At 41.2% G+C, this 18,931-nt stretch overlaps 1 protein-coding gene across 3 annotated transcripts in view; it reads left to right on the top strand.

Moving 5' to 3' along the window:
- LOC140212745 (beta-secretase 1) overlaps positions 1 to 18,931 on the top strand; it is a 187,669-nt gene that overhangs the window by 36,728 nt on the left and 132,010 nt on the right. For all 3 annotated transcript variants that reach the window (XM_072283898.1, XM_072283897.1, XM_072283899.1), the window contains one exon: positions 5,921 to 6,009. In XM_072283898.1, the coding sequence (XP_072139999.1) occupies positions 5,921 to 6,009 (89 nt within the window). The remainder of the gene's footprint in view (positions 1 to 5,920; positions 6,010 to 18,931) is intronic.

Here is an 18,931-nt window from a genome sequence, read left to right on the forward strand (position 1 = left end):
TTCTCAAAATTTTGTTGAAGCAGAAGTAATATATTCATGTACATGTCCTGATTGTCTGCTGCAGCAGGTTCAGTGTAAGTCAATGTCCCTTTATTTTGAGATACAACACTGTAACAGGCCTGTCCAGCCTAATGAGCCCACACAACCCAATTACAGTACTGTACAAAGGCCTTAGGCACCCTAGCTATATGTATATACCTAAGACTTTTGCACAGTACTGTAGTAATTTTTGTGCATTGCATTGTACTAGTTGGGAAAAGGGGAAGGGAAAGGAGAGGGAGCAGGAAGCACCAGGGAGACTGTGTAATGATTCAATGAACCAATTGTTTAGAATCAAATGACCTTGCCTGGTGTCTCAGGGCTGGGTGTGTCTGCACCCTCGCCATCCCCCTGTCCCACCCCTGGTACTCCTTCTCTGCCACCTGTCCTATCCCCCTCCCACAACACTCCACGTTGACAAAAACCATAGCTACATGTGCCTAAGACTTTTGCACAGTACTGTATATCCATGTGACCAACTAACCTACCAACTGGTACGTCTTTGGTCTATAGGGGGAAATCAGATCACCCGGAGGAAACCCACGCTGTCATGGGGAGAACGTACGAACTCCTAGACAGCAGCGGGATTGAACCTGGATTGCTGGCACTGTAATAAAGTTGCGCTAACTGCTACATTTTGTCTAAATGATTTCTGTGCATTATCAAAACAAAGGAGGTTATGTATGATTCTTCTTCCATGTCCAGTTAAATGAAGAAAATATCTTGCGGATTTTCACATGTATGTGTTTGAGCAGAGCATAATCAACCTCAGAAGATGCAGGTTGTAATGAGAGCCATTGGAGTGATCGGAAGCAATGAATGAAGATTATTGAAAATATGGGCATTTTTTTATCGTTAGTGGGAGGTTTACTCTGTTGGTTCCTATTATGACTGACCAGTCTCCATGTATGCTCTGCCAGATTCAATAACTACGTACCCAGAGAGACCTGGGACAGGAGTGGTTCATTGGGATTGATTAGTGGCAATGTGTGCATCAGGAACCAAAGGCCTAGGTGCCCCACTGGGCTGATCTGCTGAATCTGAGAACTCTTACATTACGTGAATGCAGATGAACCCTAAGCAAATGCAGATATCAATTCAGTCTTGAAGAATTGGCTAGAATGGTTTTTTTTCAAATATATGGATTGTGGCTTCAATCCATACATTTCTGGCCAAGATGAAGCCCTAAGCTGAGTACTAAAGAAGCACAAGCTAAATCAACCCATCTGTCTCCAAAGCTCCACCAACTTCCCTTCCCTCAGTACACAAATAGCAAGTATTTATACACTTATTTAGAAATACAGTGTGAAGCAGGCCCTCTGAGCTGTGGTGCCTAGCAACCCATCAATTTGATCTATGCCGAATCACAGAACAATTTACAATGACCAACTAATTTACTAATCGGTTCACCTTTGGACTGTGAGAGGAAACCGGAGCACACGGAGAAAACCACCTATACGCAGGAAGAACATACAAACGGGAAGAACGTAAGACACGCAGAATGCTGGAGGACCTCAGCAGGTTTTTAAGTCAGAATCAGAATCAGGTTTATTATCACTGGCATGTGACATGAAATTTGTTAACTTAGCAGCAGTTCAATGCAATACATAATCTAGCAGAGAAAAAAATAATGGTAAATAAAATAATAATAATAAACAAGTAAATCAATTACGTATATTGAATAGATTTAAAAATTGTGCAAAAACAGAAATACTGTAAATTTTTTTAAAAAGTGAGGTAGTATCCAAAGATTCAATGTCCATTTAGGAATCTGATGACAGAGGTGAAGAAGATGTTCCTGAATCACTGAGTGTGTGTCTTCAGGCTTCTGTATCTCCTACCTGATGGTAACAGTGAGAAAAGGGCATGTCCTGGGTGCTGGAGGTCCTTAATAATGGACGCTGTCTTTCTGAGACACTGCTCCTTGAAGATGTCTTGGGTACTTTGTAGACTAGTGCCCAAGATGGAGCCGACTAAATTTACAACCTTCTGCAGCTTCTTTCGGTCCCATGCAGTAGCCCCCCTCCCCCCCCGCATACCAGACAGTGATGCAGCCTGTCAGAATGCTCTCCATGGTACAACTATAGAAGTTTTTGAGTGTATTTGTTGACATGGCCAAATATCGTCAAACTCCTACTAAAGTATAGTTGCTGTCTTGCCTTCTTTATAACTACATTGATATGTTGGCACCTGGTTAGATCCTCAGAGATCTTGACACCCAGGAACTTGAAGCTGCTCACTCTCTCCACTTCTGATCCCTCTATGAGGATTGGTATGTGTTCCTTCGTCTTACCCTTCCGGAAGTTCACATCAGCACTTTTGTCTTACTGACGTTGAGTGCCAGGTTGTTGCTGTGGCACCATTCCACTAGTTGGCACCACCTGAGTTTCTACCAACAATTACTGTATCGTCTGCAAATTTATAGATGGTATTTGAGCTATGCGTAGCCACACAGTCATGTATATACAGAGAGTAGAGCAGTGGGCTAAGCACACACCCCTGAGGTGTGCCAGTGTTGATCGTCAGTGAGGAGGAGATGTTATCACCAATCTGCACAGATTGTGGTCTTCCAGTTAGGAAGTCGAGGATCCAATTGCAGAGGGAGGTACAGAGGCCCAGGTTCTGTAACTTCTCAATCAGGATTGTGGGAATGATGGTATTAAATGCTGAGCTATAGTCAATAGGTCCTTGCTGAGGCAGGAGTTCAGTCTAGTCATGACCAACCTCTCAAAGCATTTCATCACTGTCGATGTGAGTGCTACCGGGCGATAGTCATTAAGGCAGCCCACATTATTCTTCTTAGGCACTGGTATGGTTGTTGCCTTTTTGAAGCAAGTGGGGATCTTCCGCCTGTAGCAGTGAGAGGTTGAAAGTGTCCTTGAATACTCCCGGTAATTGGTTGGCACAGGTACTCAGAGCCTTACCAGATATTCCATTGGGACCTTCTGCCTTGCAAGGGTTCACTTTCTTTAAAGACAGTCTGACATCGGCCTCTGAGACAGAGATCACAGGGTCATCAGGTGCAGCAGGGATCTTCACAGCTGTAGTTGTGTTCTCCCTTTCAAAGTGGGCATAGAAGGTGTTGAGTTCATCTGGTAGTGAAGCATCGCTGCCATTCATGCTATTGGGTTTCGCTTTGTTGGAAGTAATGTCTTGCAGACCCTGCCAGAGTTGCCGTGCATCTGATATCACCTCCAACCTCATTGGAAATTGTCTCTTGGCTCTTGAAATAGCCCTCCACAAATCATACCTGGTTTTCTGGTACAGGCCTGGGTTGCCAGACTTGAATGCTACAGATCTGGCCTTCAGCAGATGACGTACCTCCTGGTTCATCCATGGCTTTTGGTTTGGGAATGTACAGTAAGTCTTTGTGGGCACACACTCATCCACACAGGTTTTAATGAAGTCGGTAACAACTGCAGCATACTCATCCAGGTTCGAAGATGAATCCCTGAATGCAGTCCAGTCCACCGATTCAAAGCAGTCCTGTAGGCGCTCCTGTGCTTCCCTTGTCCAAATCTTCTTGGTCATCACTGCTGGTGCTGCAGTCTTCAGTCTCTGCCTATACTCAGGGAGTAGAAATACAGCCAGGTGATCAGACTTCCCGCAGTGAGGGCGTGGAATAGCATGGTAGGCATTCTTGATGGTGGTGTACAATGGTCCAGTGTGTTGTTTCCTCTGGTATTGCAAGTGATCTGTTGATGGTAATTGCTTAGTGATTTTTTTCAGACTGGCCTGGTTAAAATCTGCCAAAACGATGGAGAAGCTGTTAGGGTGCGCTGTTTCATGCATGTTGATCCCATTGCTCAGATCACGTAAAGCCTGATTGACATTGGCCTGAGGTGGAATGTATACTGCTACCAAAATGACCCCAGAGAACTCCCGTCGTAGGTAAAAAGGATGGCACTTTACTGCTAGATATTCCAGGCCTGGTGAGTAGAATTGGGACAGCACTGATATATTTGTGCACCAAGAAGAGTTGTTCATGAGGCATACTCCTCCACCTCTGCTTTTGAGAGACTCTATAGATCTATCCTGATGGTGTATCGTAAAACCGTCAATCTGAATCGCTGCATTTGGTATGGAAGGGGTTAACCAGGATTCCGTCAAACAAAGGACACACGCGGTCCTAATGTCCCTCTGAATCAGCACCAAAGCTCTGAGATCATCGATTTTATTCACCAGAGACTGCACATTTGCCAGCAAGATAGTCAGTATTGGGAGTTTAAAACCCCGTTTCCTTAAACACACTTGTAATCCTGATCTACACCCGTGCTTCCTCCGAGGTGTTCTCCATGGGCACTTCTGACCACAATTGTTGTTGTTTCCGTTGGTTTTAAATGGCGATAGTTCGTTTAAACACATTAAGACATCTTTGTTGACTGTACTGACCGTGGAAGCAGTTGTGCTTTTTAGCTGTATCGGGCTGAAACGGGAATATTTAATCGTATCCATTGAGAGTACTGCTGCTACTCAAGTCGCGCCTAGGCGCCCCGGAAGTGAAGATATAAGTAAGTATATAATATGTTAATATGTAATAAAGTGTAATCATTCCTTTAACTTTATGGTACATATGTTAAGGATCGTTCTGAGTTATGAAATTATGGATAGCATAATGCATTAACTAAAGTGAGAACCAGTCTTCAGGAGATAAAAGCTGTATACAATTTATCTTTCAACTGGTACTTTGTGGTTAGTGAAACCAGTCATTGGGTTTGGGACATTCTGATTGTGTCCCATTGAAATGTTAAAGGTGTATCCCTGTCACAGATCTGTTTTATCACTTCTCCAACTGTTTTTTTTGTATATTCATGGCTTCATCCTTTAACACTGTAACAAAAGAAATATATTTTGGGTGTCTGGAGTTTGTACTGAGGCTTTTGGAACAAACACCAGTATTAAATATTCATGGCATTCTGCTAATTGGGATATGCTGCCGTTGTAAATATGTCATTATGTAAATGTTTCCATTTACATTGAAAATGTTATAAACATGAGATTCTGAAGATGCAAGAAATCCAGAGAAACAAGGACAAAATGCTGGAGGAACTCAGCATCTGTGGAGAGGAACAAGCAGTCAACATTTTGGGCCAAGACCCTTCTTCAGGACTGGAATAGCAATTGAAACTGTAGTTAATCGTTTATTGTTATCTTTGTGTTGAAAAAGTATAGAACATTGTGTCAGGAGAGTGAGATTCTCCTGAAAGTTTGCTGTGTAAATGAAGACTTTTATGTCTCCATTACAGCTTCTGTCTGACTCAATTTTAGTTACTACAGGGGCACCACAGTGGTGTAGCGGTTAGCATGACGCTATTACAGATTGGGGACGTCAAGAGTTTTGAGCTCAATTCTAGCATCCTCTGTAAGAAAGTTTGTATATTCTCCTCGTAATCACGTGGGTTTCTTCCAGGTGCTTCAGTTTCCTCCCACACTCCAAAGACGTACCAATTGGTCGGTTAATTGGTCATTGTAAATTGTCCAGTGATTAGTCTAGGGTTAAATTGGTGGTTTGCTCTTGGGGCAGAAGAGCCTGTACTGCACTTTATTTCTAAATAAATAAAGTGCCAACACATTCAAAACACCTAATAATCAACACTAGCACGTATGTCCTTTAACAGAACTGTCATCCTTTGATTCCTATCAAGCCAGGTTTCCGCCTCAGGGATTCTTGTGTGAGATTTTTTAACAGGCCTCACTCAAATCTGTCAACTGCATCAACCTCACTACCCTCACTGACTCATTGATCTAGCTCCTCAAACAAGGCAATCAAATTAGTTGTACAGGATCTCCCCATAACAAAGTCATGATGACCATCTGTGATTAACCAGTACAGGACCCTGTTTGACTGGACGGAAATAACTACTTTCTCTTTCTGTACTAGCTGAACATTCTGGTGGACACGGGTAGCAGCAACTTTGCCGTTGGCGCAGCCGCGCATCCATTCCTGAAGAGGTACTATCGCCGCAATCTGTAAGTACAAACTCTTTGCACGTGCCATGAAATTGCATCAACTGGCTGAATGCAGCACCCACCGCACATCCTTACCACCTCCACCCTAGGCCAATAGCCAGCTTCATGATCAATTTTATTTGAAGTGGAAGGGGGATAAAAATGAAATCAAGGGAAAGTTTTCCTGATAGACTGGTGGGTATTTTTTTTTCTCCATTGAGACAGTGGAAAGTAAAGAGTTCCCAAGAACCTTTAACAGACCATTACATTCAAGTGTGCTGTTAGGAATGGCTCTTAAGTGCCTTCATGTTTAGGAGCAATTAGGGATGGATTTTAAAATTTCTGAAGCTTCCAACTGCCTAGGAAAAGAAAGTTACCAAAGAAAATATATGTATATGCTAACAGAATGATTGCAAGAAAAATTTGCCAGCTTGGTTCCTGGAATGGAGGGACCCTTGCATGAAGAACAATTGGGTTGAATAGGAACACATTTACTCAATTTTAGAGGAGAGCTCATTGCACTTGGAGATACAGACGTTAATCACACATGGTCATCATGACTTTGTTAAAGGGGGTTTCTGTCTGACTAATTTGATTGCCTTGTTTGAGCAGCTAATTAAATGTGTCAAGGAGGATAGTGCAGTCAATACAGTTGACAGGGACTTGAGTGAGGATTTTTACATGTGATGCAAACTTGGCTTGATAGGAATCAGAAGATGATAGTTAAGGGATGTTATTTTGATTGGAAATCTGTGATCAGTGGTGTACGGCAAGGATTGGAACTGGGATTCCTATCCAGGACTTCACAGAACACTTCACAATGGTGTGATTACTTCCAGGATGTGGGAAGATGTTGTAGTCAGATCCCAGTCTCTGGAATCTGACAATATTCAGATGAATCCACATGATGTTAGTTGCTGACTATGACTCCCGAGTAAATTTCCTTGCTTTTTGCCTATTCAGGCAGGGTATTCTCTGATCATCCTTGCCAACATTCCTGATTCAAGCAACACACAGAAAGAGTATAGTTCAAAGAACTGCACAGGACAAGCCCTTTGACCCATGATGTGCCTCTGCCTGCACTGGATCAGAAAAAGCTGCAGAGTTGTAAACTCAGCCAGCTCCATCATGGGCACTAGCCTCCCCAGCATCGAGAACACCCTCAAAAGTCAATGCCTCAAAAAGGCGGCATTCATCATTAAGGACCCCCATCACCCAGCACTTGCCCTGTTCTCATTGCTACCATCAAGGAGGAGCCACAGAACCATGAAGACATGCACAGAACGATTCAGGAAGAACTTCTTCCCCTCCAGGATCAGATTTCTGAATGGACAATGAACCCATAAACACTACCTCACTATTTTCACCCTCTTTTTGTGCTGTTTATTTATATACGTATTATAATTTATAGTTTTTTATTATGTATTGCAATGTACTACTGCCACAAAACAACACATTTTACAACATGTTCTGGTGATATTAAACCTGCCTCTGCCCATCTAAGAGTTTCTTAAATGCTTCTTTCATTTCTGCTTCCATCACCACCTCTGGCAGTGCACTTCAGGCACCCGCCACTCTGACTTAAAAAAAACACAACAACAACTTGCCCCACGCATCTACTTTGAACGTACCTGTAGTGTTCTCATGCAGTGTGTGAAACTCTGACTAAACACCAAGTTAAACTGGAGCCAATGAAGACAGAGTCATAGTAAGGTTAACCATTTACTGTGCACTCTTCCACATTAACATCGTAAGGTGAAAACTGTTGATAAAAAAATACAAACATATACAGCGCCTGTTTCATTCTGGAGACCACGCATGCTCTCTTCTTTTAGCGAGTGTCTCCAGCTGCCCTGAGTAGCGGGTGGGGGGGGGGTCCTGTCAGACCGCCGCCGGGCCTGAGCCCACCCTGCGTTTGAAATTGAAAAGCCGAAACGCGCGCCACCCGAACCGCCGCTTCCTTAACAGAAACCGCGTTAATACTTTTACTTCAAATACATTCTTATGAACTTACGGCGTTGCTTCTATAATGTTTCTTTGTGGGTAGACACGGAGCTCTTCATGATCATGCTGCACACATGGCACCCGCCTTCACACCTTCTCCGAACTGGAGTTACACATAAGACACGGTGAAACCGGAGGTGACGTCATCACATGCCGTGATATACCATAGACAATGAATTTACCTTTGTTATACTGTAACTTAATTATCAACCTTTAACTAGAAAATAGTTACAAACAAATCATTTAAAGCGTATACCCAATAAAGTCAAATAAATGCCTTAAGGGCAGCACAGTACCATATACTGTATTTCACCTGAAATATATGCCCTCTATTATTAGAGATTTTGACTCTGGGGGGAAAAAGATACCAGCTGTTTATCTATGCCTTGTAGAATCTTACAAACCTCTGTCAGTGAAAAACAGCCCAACTAAAAGCAGTCACTCATCTTAATTTTCAACCTGATTCTGATTCTGACTGGAAGCAACTGGAGGTTTGCAGAATGATAACTGGGGAGAGATGAGCAATGGGGAAATGGTTGTGAGGTTTGTGTAATACTGCTGCTCTTCTGAGAGACACTAAGTCAGTCAAAACCTTGGCGACAATGTTCTACAAAACAATAGGAAGGTGCTGTAAGTCTGGCGAGCCCAGGGGCCCGTTTCTGTACCTCTGTAAGAATCAGCTGACATTCAACTTGGAAACATAAAAACATAGAAAACCTACAGCACAATACAGGCCCTTCGGCCCACAATGCTGTGCCAAACATGTACTTACTTTAGAAATTACCTAGGGTTACTCATAGCTCTCTCTTTTTCTGAGCTCCATGTACCTGTCCAGCAGTCTCTTAAAAGACCCTATCGTATCCGCCTCCACCACTGTCACTGGCAGCCCATTCCACACACTCGCCACTCTCTGCATAAAAAACTTAACCCTGACATCTCCTCTGTACCTTCTTCCAAGCACCTTAAAACTGTGCCCACTCGTGTTAGCCATTTCAGCCCAGGGAAAAAGCCTCTGACTATCCACATGATCAATGCCTCTCATCGTCTTATACACTTCTCATCCTCCGTCACTCCAAGGAGAAAAAGCCAAGTTCACTCAACCTATTCTCATAAGGCATGCTCCCCAATCCAGGCAACATCCATGTAAATCTGCTCTGCACCCTTTCTATAGTTTCCATGTCCTTCCTGTAGTGAGGTGACCAGAACTGAGCACAGTACTCCAAGTGGGGTCTGACCAGGGTCCGATATAGCTGCAACATTACCCCTCGACTCTTAAACTCAATTCCACGATTGATGAAGGCCAATGTACCGTATGCCTTCTTAACCACAGAGTCAACCTGCACAGCAGCTTTGAGCGTCCTATGGATTCAGACCCCAAAATCCCTCTGATCCTCCGCATTGCTGAGAGTCTTACCATTAATACTATATTCTTCCATCATATTTGACCTACCAAAATGAACCACCTCATACTTATTTGGGTTGAACTCCATCTGCCACTTCTCAGCCCAGTTTTGCATCCTATCAATGTCCCGCTGTAACCTCTGACATCCCTTCACACTATCCATAACACCCCCAACTTTTGTGTCATTAGCAGATTTATTAACCCATCTCTCCACTTCCTCATCCAGGTCAGTTATAAAAATCACGAAGAGTAAGGGTCCCAGAACAGATCACTAAGGCACACCACTGGTCACCGACCTCCATGCAGAATATGACCTGTCTGCATCCACTCTTTGCCTGCTGTGGGCAAGCCAATTCTGGATCCACAAAGTAAGGTCCCCTTGAATCCCATGCCTCCTTACTTTCTCAACAAGCTTTGCATGGGGTACCTTATCAAATGCCTTGCTGAAATCCATATACACTACATCTACTGCTCTACCTTCATCAATGTGTTTAGTCACATCCTCAAAAAATTCAATCAGGCTCGTAAGGCACGACCTGCCTTTGATAAAGCCACACTGACTATTCCTAATCATATTATGCCTCTTCAAATGTTCATAAATCCTGCCTCTCAGGATCTTCGCCATCAACTTACCAACCACTGAAGTAAGACTCACTGATCTATAATTTCCTGGGCTATCTCTACTCCCTTTCTTGAATAAGGTAACAACATCTGCAACCCTCCAATCCTCCGGAACCTTTCCTGTCCCCAGCTTCCTTTCACTGAACTCACATGGAAGGAGTCTTCAGGACCCCAGTTGCAAGTATTCTGGGTTCTTCAGATTTTGTCCCCCACATTGGGGAAAATTGAATTGTTCAGGCACTGGCCTAAGGCTATCACACAGTTAGATTTTATGGAATGAATTGGTTGTCCCATGAACAAAGAGAAAGCAGAATGGGCTGTTAACCATGTAACAGTACATGCAGATTTGATCGTAACTTTGAAGAGAAATTTGAATAAGTACATGGATGGGAGGGGTATGGATCAATGGGACTAGAGAGAATAACAGTTCGACATAACTAAATGGGCTGAAGAGCCTCTTTCTGTGCTGTAGTGCTCTGTGTCTCTATGACTGTACCCTTTAGAGTTTGAATGAAATGGGATCTTTCCACTGAAGTTTGGTGGGATTATAACTAGAGGTTATGGGTTAAGGGTGAAAGATGAAAAGTTTAAGGGGAACATGAGGGGAAACTTCTTCACTCAGAAGGTCTTGAGAGTGTGGAACGTTGCCGGCACAAGTGGTGCATGTGTGTTTGATTTCAACATTTTAGAGAAGTTTGGATAGGTACATAGTTGGTAGGGATATGGAGGGCTATGGTCCTGGTGCAAGTCAATGGGAGTAGGCAGTTTAAATGGCTTAGTATGGACTAGATGGGCCAAAGGGCCTGTTTTTATGCTGTACTTTTTCTGTAACTCTGACTCTATGCATATTATCTCTGAGTGGCCCTGACTAGATGGCTTCTGAGAGGAATGTCGGAATCTATAACCAGAGAGTATAGTCTCAGGATTTTAAACACATTAAGATGGAAGAGTGTAGGAACTGGAGTTTAACGATTGTTGCTGACAAGTGGTATTAGGTGCACAACTCATTACTAGCTATGAAACCATTGTTACTGTTAATAGTCAAAGCTGACTTTCTGACATATTGATTTCAGTGACCTCTGCTGAGATGAGGCCCTCTGGGTTAAAGAATCACAAAGTTTCATGGCTCTAACAGGAGAATTTACTCTCCTGTTAGAGCCATGAAACTGTGATTCTTTAACCCAGGGGGCCGTGGATCCTGAGTCTAAAGTGAAGCTGAGTTTGATGTTTCAGATAACACCACAGTGAATGACAGGGTTGTGGGCAAGAGTGAGAAAATGGAATTGGGTGCCAACGAATAGCTGTATCTTATTGAATAGCAAAGTAGGTTTGAAGAATAGAATTGCTGTGCTTTTGTATCTTGCGTTTCAATGAAGACCTTCAGCATGATGCCTGTATCACAAAGACTTGAGAACAAATTTGTCGTCCTTTTACTTCATTGCCTTGTTCCAGTTCAGAATCAGAATCAGGTTTGTTGTCACTGACATGACATGGTGAAATTTGTTGTTTTGTCAAAGCAGTACAGGGTAAGATGTAAGAATGACTAAGTTACAAAGATAAATACACAGTGTAAAAGACAAATATCTCATTTATTCTCCTTGCTAAGCTTTAGTTGTTCTTGAGTAAAATTGCTGACAAGAGCTTGAACTTGAGCTTGTTCTGCACGAGCCTGTGTGACATCAGCCCAGCCAACCCATTCAAAATTTCAAATTCAAAGTAAATTTATTATCAAAGTATGTACAGAATATACAGTATTTCTGTATATTCATGGTCTTCTCTGTGTTCAGAGATGCTGCCCTGCACACCACTGTTGTAACGTGTGGTTATTTGAGTTACTGTCACCTTCCTGTCAGCTTGAACCAGTCTGGCCATTCTCCTCTGACCTCTCTCATTAACAAGGTGTTTTCATCCACAGAACTGCCACTCACTGGATGTTTTTTGTTTTCACACCATCCACTGTAAACTCTAGAGACTATTGTGTGTGAAAATCCCAGGAGATCAGCAGTTTCTGAGGTACTGAAACCGCATTGGCACCAACAATCATTCCACGGTCATAGTCACCTACTTTACATCACTTTGTTTGGTCTGAGCAGAAACTGAACTTCTTGACCATGTCTGCATACTTTTATGCATTGACTTGCTGTCATGTGATTGGCTGATTAGATATTTGCTTTAACAAGCAGGTATACCAAATAAAATGGCCACTGAGTGTATGTCACCATATACTACCCTTAGATTCATTTTCTTGCAGGCATTCACAGTAGAGCAGAGAAATACAATAGAAACCTACACACAAAGACTGACAAACAACCCATATACAAAAGAAGTAAAAAAGCAAATAAATAAATAGTAAATAAATGATTACGAGAAGATTTGTAGAGTCCCTGAAAGTAAGTCCATAGGTTGTGGAATCAGTTCAGAGTTGAGGTGAGTGAAGTTATCCACACTGGTTTGGGAAGCTGATGGTTAAAGGATAGTTAAGCCTCACTGCATCTTGCTTCTGCTGTGTCAGTCCACTCATCCATTGTCAGTGGAAACCCCTCATTGCTTTAAGGTGCCTTGGAAGGTTGCGAGTGGAACTCAAGGCTTGAGATGGGGGTGCTAAAGTTGTAGCAAGTGCAGGGAAAGCTTGAATATTATAATACTGTAACTGTACTGTATTCTACAGGAGCAAAACTTTCATCTTCCACATGAACATTGATATTGTAGCAACACAGTAAGTTCACGTGTATTGTACAGCAAACAGCAGTTCCATAGACCATATTTGACAACCTCAATGTTGATCCTTCGCACAGACACAGTGTAGAACCACACTGAACCCACTCTATTTATGAAAAATAAATTATTTCTGTTGAAAAACAAAAGCAGGCATATTATTTTTAAATCAAGTCACTAGGCTTGTTTCTTGCTAATGAACCTCTTGAGAGCCTTGCCAATTAATAGTGCAAGCTGTGAAAGAAATTAGGCCTTTATAATTAAACAGCGGGTTATTAAAACCAGCGAACCTCAGCTCCAGTATGATCTTTTGTTCCATTAGAAATTAATGCCACAGATCCCTGCAAGAATCAAGTTTGCTCTCTCTAAGTAACAAAGATACTAGTTCCAGGTTTATTTGCTAGGCTGCCTGGTGATAGTTGTGTTGAGTTACTGCAGCAGGCTTTCCACAACAGCAAATGTGGAGGATGGAAAGGTCTGTTAAATGAAAAATTTTGGCCTCCATCTTAGTGGTTAGCATACCGCTTTATAGTGCCAGCATTCAGCAGTGATCAGGGTTCAATTTCTGCTGCTGTCTGAAAGGAGTTTGTACATCTTCCCTGTTACTGCGTGGGTTTCTCTGAGTGCTCTGGTTCCCCCCCCCCCCCCCCGCAATATTACAAAGATGTACGGGTTAGGGTTACTGGGGTTACTGAGTTGAGGGCATGCTATGTTGGCGCTGGAAGTGTGTTGGCGCTTTTAGCCTTCTCCTCCCCCCAGTACTATGTTGGTCATTGAAGCAAATATCATATTTTTCGATATTTTGATGTACATATTACAAATAAGGCTAATCTAATTTTATCCTTAAGAATGAAGACAGTCTAGTCTGCCAAGCTAGTCTCCTGTGTTTTTCTGCCGTACATTGTGGACATGCTATGTAGGTTCCGGAATGTGTGGCGACCCTTGCGGGCTGCCCCCAGCACACCCTTTGGTCGTGTTGGTTGTTAATGCACATGACGCGTTTCAGTGTGTGTGTGCGATAAATAAATGAATCTCAGTCTGAGTGACAAATGCAGCGAGTAGCTGTGTGCAATAGTATAGATGCAAGTAAGAGAATGCAAGGTAAGTAAATAAGAAAAGGTTTGAAACTAGGCGTGGGAGGTGACAACAGCACAACAAGAACCTTTATGTGCAACATTTAAGAGACTTTTAGAAAGGCATATGGATGATAGAAAATGGAGGACGATGGGGGAGTGAAGGGTTGGATTGATCTTAAGAGTATGTTAAAAGTTTGGCACAACATCATGGCCTGAATAGCCTGTTTTGTGCTATAGTGTTCTATGTTCTATCTGTATTTTTATTTGCTCCCTCTCTTTGCTTGATTATGCCTTCTACTGGTAATTATACTCCTGAAGATTAGTTCTGGAAATATTCACCATTCCCTAAGCAACGTGCTCAGTCTCGATACCTTCATTGCAAGGACTGCAATGCTTCAGGTTCACCTACACCTTCTCAAGCTCATTTAGAAATGAGCATTACTGCTAGTCTTCGAATGATGCACACACAAAATGCTGGAGGAACTCAGCAGGTCAGGCAGCATCTATGGAAATGAATAGATGTTTCAGCCCGAGACCAGGACTGGAAAGCAAGGGGGAGATGCTAGACCAAAAAGGTGGGAGGAGAAGGAGGCTAGCTAGAAGGAGATGGATGAAGCCAGATGGGCGGGGAGGTCAAGGGCTAGAGAAGAAGGAATCTGATAGGAGGGGAGAGTGGTTCATAGGAGAAAGGGAAAGAGGAGCAGACCTGGGGGAAGTGATAGGCAGGTAAGAGGAGGTAAAAGATCAGAGTGGGGAATGGAGGAAGGGGGGCTAAGAATTTGTTTACCAGAAGGAGAAATCGCTATTCATGACATCAGGTTGGAGGCTACCCAGACGGAATATGGAGTGTTGCTCTTCCACCCTGAGGGCAGCCTCATCCTGGCACAAGAGGAGGCCATGGACCAACATCTCGTTACAGGAATGGGAATCAGAATTAAAATGTTTGGCCACTGGGAAGTTTCCACTTTTAGCAGTTGGAGTGGAGGTGCTCAACAAAGCAGTTCCCCAATTTACGGTGGGTCTCACCGACATAGAGGAGGCCGCATCAGGAGCACCAGACACAATTGACGACCCCAGCAGATTCACAGGTGAAGTGTTGCCTCACCTGGAAGGACTGTTTGGAGCTCTGAATGGAAGTGAGAGAGGAGGTGAGTGGGCAGGTGTAGCACTTTGGCTGCCTGCAGGGATAAATGCTGGGAAGGAGATCAGTGGGGAGGCACGAATGGGCAAGGGAATCACAGAGGGAGAGATCCCTGTGAAAAGTGAGGGGCAGTGGGGTGGAGAGATACGTTTAGTGGTAGGATCCCTTTGGAGATAGCAGAAGTTGCAGAGGCTAATGTGTTGGATGCGGAGGCTGATGGGGTGGTAGGTAAGGACAAGAAGAACTCTATCCTTGTTAACCACATTACAATAATAAGTAAATGGAAAAATTCAGCACAATTAGGAGGTAGTCCAAGTGCACTTCAGACCATAGTTTTCTGGCTGAGAAGGTGGGAAAAATTATTTCTGGATGGAGAAGACAGGAGACTGCCTGCTGGCCACTGATGGAGTAACAGCTCTCTACTGCTGCTCCTAATTTACTTACTTTTCTCTCCAACCTTTTGAAATACTATTGCTAGATGGGATATCATTTTAATATGAATACTAAAGCAGCTTTGGAAGCTATTACGAGTTCAATACAAAAGCTTACTGAGGGGTTTCAACAGTTTAGAAAAGAAATCAGCACTGAAATTAAACAAAAAGGTACGAAACTAGAAGATACTCAAGCAATTCTAACCGAACATGATAAGAAGATAAAGGAACATGTAGATGTTATTACTTCACTGGACGGGAGAATGGATGATATGCAAAAGCTATGTGAAAAACAATTTAAGGCTAACGAAATGATGAGACAGAAGATTATTGATTTGGAAAACAGAAGTAAGAGGAACAACTTACGAATCTTGGAACTTAAGGAACAAACGGAAGGAGATAATCCTAAAGAATTCTTTGCAAATCTTTTGATGGAACTATTCCCTGATATTACAAAGTCTGTGCCTTTGATTGGTCGTGCTCACAGGTCACCTATCTATGGATCGGCTTCAAAATCTAAATCAAGATCAGTCATTATATGTTTCCATGAATTTCAAATAAAGGATCGTCTGATTCAAGCTGTCCATGGAAAAGGTATGATTGACTACCAAGGTCAAAAGATACATATTGTTCAAGATTTTTCATCAGAAGTTATGGCAGAACGTGCTAAGTTCAAAAGAGTTATGATGGAGTTATACAGTCAAAATTTTAAACTCTCTCTTTGTTCTCTGGCTCGACTGAGGATTACATTGGAAGACGGATCATTTAAATGGTTTTATACGAAGGAACAGATGCAAGAATTTTTAGACTTTAAAAAAAAAAGAATGACTAAAAATCTTGCAAAAATAGAAATACTACATATTATAAAATGACTGTTTAATATTTTTAGTATGAATAATTGTTACTGCTGTTTGATAAACCCATCTAAGCTTGTTCCTCACTATTATTTAGTCTTAGTTGGAATATTAAATAACATTGAATTCTTGGAGCAGTTCCAACAGGCTTTCTAAGGGAATGTATTTAGGGGAAGTAGATATCGGTTGCTCTATGACCGAGTTTCTCTCCTTGGGAGGGGGAGGAGGGATGGGGAGTCTTTTTTTCTTGAAGCTGACTTGGAAATCTAGTCAATTCTATTGTTTAGTTAATATAGTTCAAGGTTTATTATTTGGGTTTGATATACATTTTTCTGGTTGCTATTTTAATCTTTCTTATAAAGAGCCTTAAAATGGTTTAAAGTATTAATTTACTTAGCTTTAACGTAAAAGGACTAAATCACCCCATGAAAAGAAATAGGATTTTTGCCTATATTAAACAACTTAAGGTACCCATTGTTTTTCTTCAAGAAACACATGTACGTAAGTGTGACAATTCATGCTTTTTTTTATCGATGGAGGGGATCTCATTTTCATTCTTCATTTCAGGCCAAAGCAAGAGAGGTTTCAATCCTCATAGATAATAATGTTCCCTTTGTTCAATATCAAGTAATTTCTGATACTAATGGACATTTTGTTATAGTATCAGAGTAACTAAATAACAAATTAATGGTATTTGCCAATGTATATGCTCTGAATATAGATGACCGAGGTTTCTTTGAGAGTTTTTTCATTCTGGCGAGATCTAAGTCTGTATTCGTTGGTGATGGATGGAGACTTTAATTGTTGCTTAGATCCAGTTTTAGATTGTTCATCTTTTAGCAAATGATACCAAGTAAATCAGCTGTGTTTATTGAATCTTTTTTAATGAAATGTGGCATTGTTGATGCCTGGCATATTTTTTCATCCAGTAGATAAGGAATATTCGTTTTTTTTCTCATGTTCATCATACATATTCCAGGATTGATTTTTTTTTATTGATAGCCAAATGATTCCATTAGTTCGATCCTGTAAATATAAAGAGATTGCTGTTTCAGATCACGCTCCTGTGTTTCTATCTTTAAATCTTCATGGTCTTCTTCAAACAAATAGATTTTGGTAATTTAATCTAACTTTGTTATCTGATAAAGATTTTTTAAAGTTTATGGAGAGACAAATTACCTTTGAAGAGAATATGTTAGAGGAGACTTCTAGTCTTATCAGATGGGATGCCTTTAAGGTGTATATTAAAGGACAATTTATTTCTTATACTGCAAGTATTAAGAGGAAAGCTAATAAAGAGAGAAGTGATTTAGCTAATCAGCTGAAACAGTTAGACCAAGAGTATGCCTTGGATCCAGAACCTGCTTTATATAAAAGATGTATTGAAATTAAAACTAAATATGATCTTCTTTTAACTTATCCAATTGAAACCCAACTCCTAAAAGATAAAAGTCAATTTTATATTCATGGAGGTAAAACAGGTAAACTATTGACTGATCAGATTAAAACCTTTAGAGCTAAACAACAGATTAAAGAAATATGCAAAGCTAATGGTGATGGGACAACTGATTATTTAGAAATAAATGATACTTTCAGAGAATTTTACTCTAAACTCTATAGTTCTGAATCTTCTAAGGATGATACTGTAACGAACAATTTTTTAGATCAACTAAATATTCCTACAACTTCTGCCGACAACAGAAAATTGTTGGAACAACCTATTTCTTTTGAGGAAATTGTTGAGGCTGTGCACTCATTACGTTTGAGGAAAGCTCTGAGTCCACATGGATTTCCTGGAGAATTTTACAAGGCCTTTTCCTCACTGCTTATACCTCATTTATGTTCAGTTTTTCTGAATTCATTTAAGTCGGGCAGACTCCCTCAATCTTTTTATGAGGCTTCCATTTCGCTCATTATTAAAAAGAATAAAGATCCTACTGAACACTTTTTATAGACCAATTTCTTTACTTAATGTTGATGCTAAGATCTCATCTAAAGTTTTGGCCCATAGGATTGAAAATATTTTACCATCTGTCATTTCGGATAACCAAACCAGATTTATCAAAAATCGATATTCTCACTTTAATATTCGCCAGTTATTAAACGTTATTTATTCTCCTTCTAACATGGTATCGGAATGTGTGGTATTCCTAGATGCTGAGAAAGCTTTCGACAGAGTTGAATGGAATTATTTATTTAAAACTTTAGAAAAATTTAATTTTGGACCTGTTTTCATTCAATGGACTAAATTACTTTATTTAGCCCAATCTGCTCGGGTTATCACTAATTTTCAAAACTCCAAACCATTTAAGCTTCAACATGGCACTAGACAAGGTTGTCCGTTGAGACCTTTGCTTTTTGATCTGGCCGTAGAACCTTTAGCCATTGCTTTTTGAGAATCTAATGATATCACCAGTATTTTAAGGAGAGACACTACAGGTTTCCCCCGCCATCTGAAGGTAGAGTGTTCCTATGAAACGTTTCGTAAGCCGGACTGTCGTAAAGCATGTTTATTTATATGGGAAAAATTTGTGAGTGTTTGCAGACCCAAACATAACCTACCAAATCATGCCAAATAACACATAAAACATAAAATAACAGTAACATATAGTAAAAGCAGGAAAGATATGATGAATACACAGCCTATATAAAGTAGAAATACTTTTCCACAATCATTACTGAACTGTTCTCCGTAACGA

This window comes from Mobula birostris, chromosome 20 (genome assembly GCF_030028105.1).
Source record: "Mobula birostris isolate sMobBir1 chromosome 20, sMobBir1.hap1, whole genome shotgun sequence".
NCBI classification, from domain to species: Eukaryota; Metazoa; Chordata; class Chondrichthyes; order Myliobatiformes; family Myliobatidae; genus Mobula; species Mobula birostris.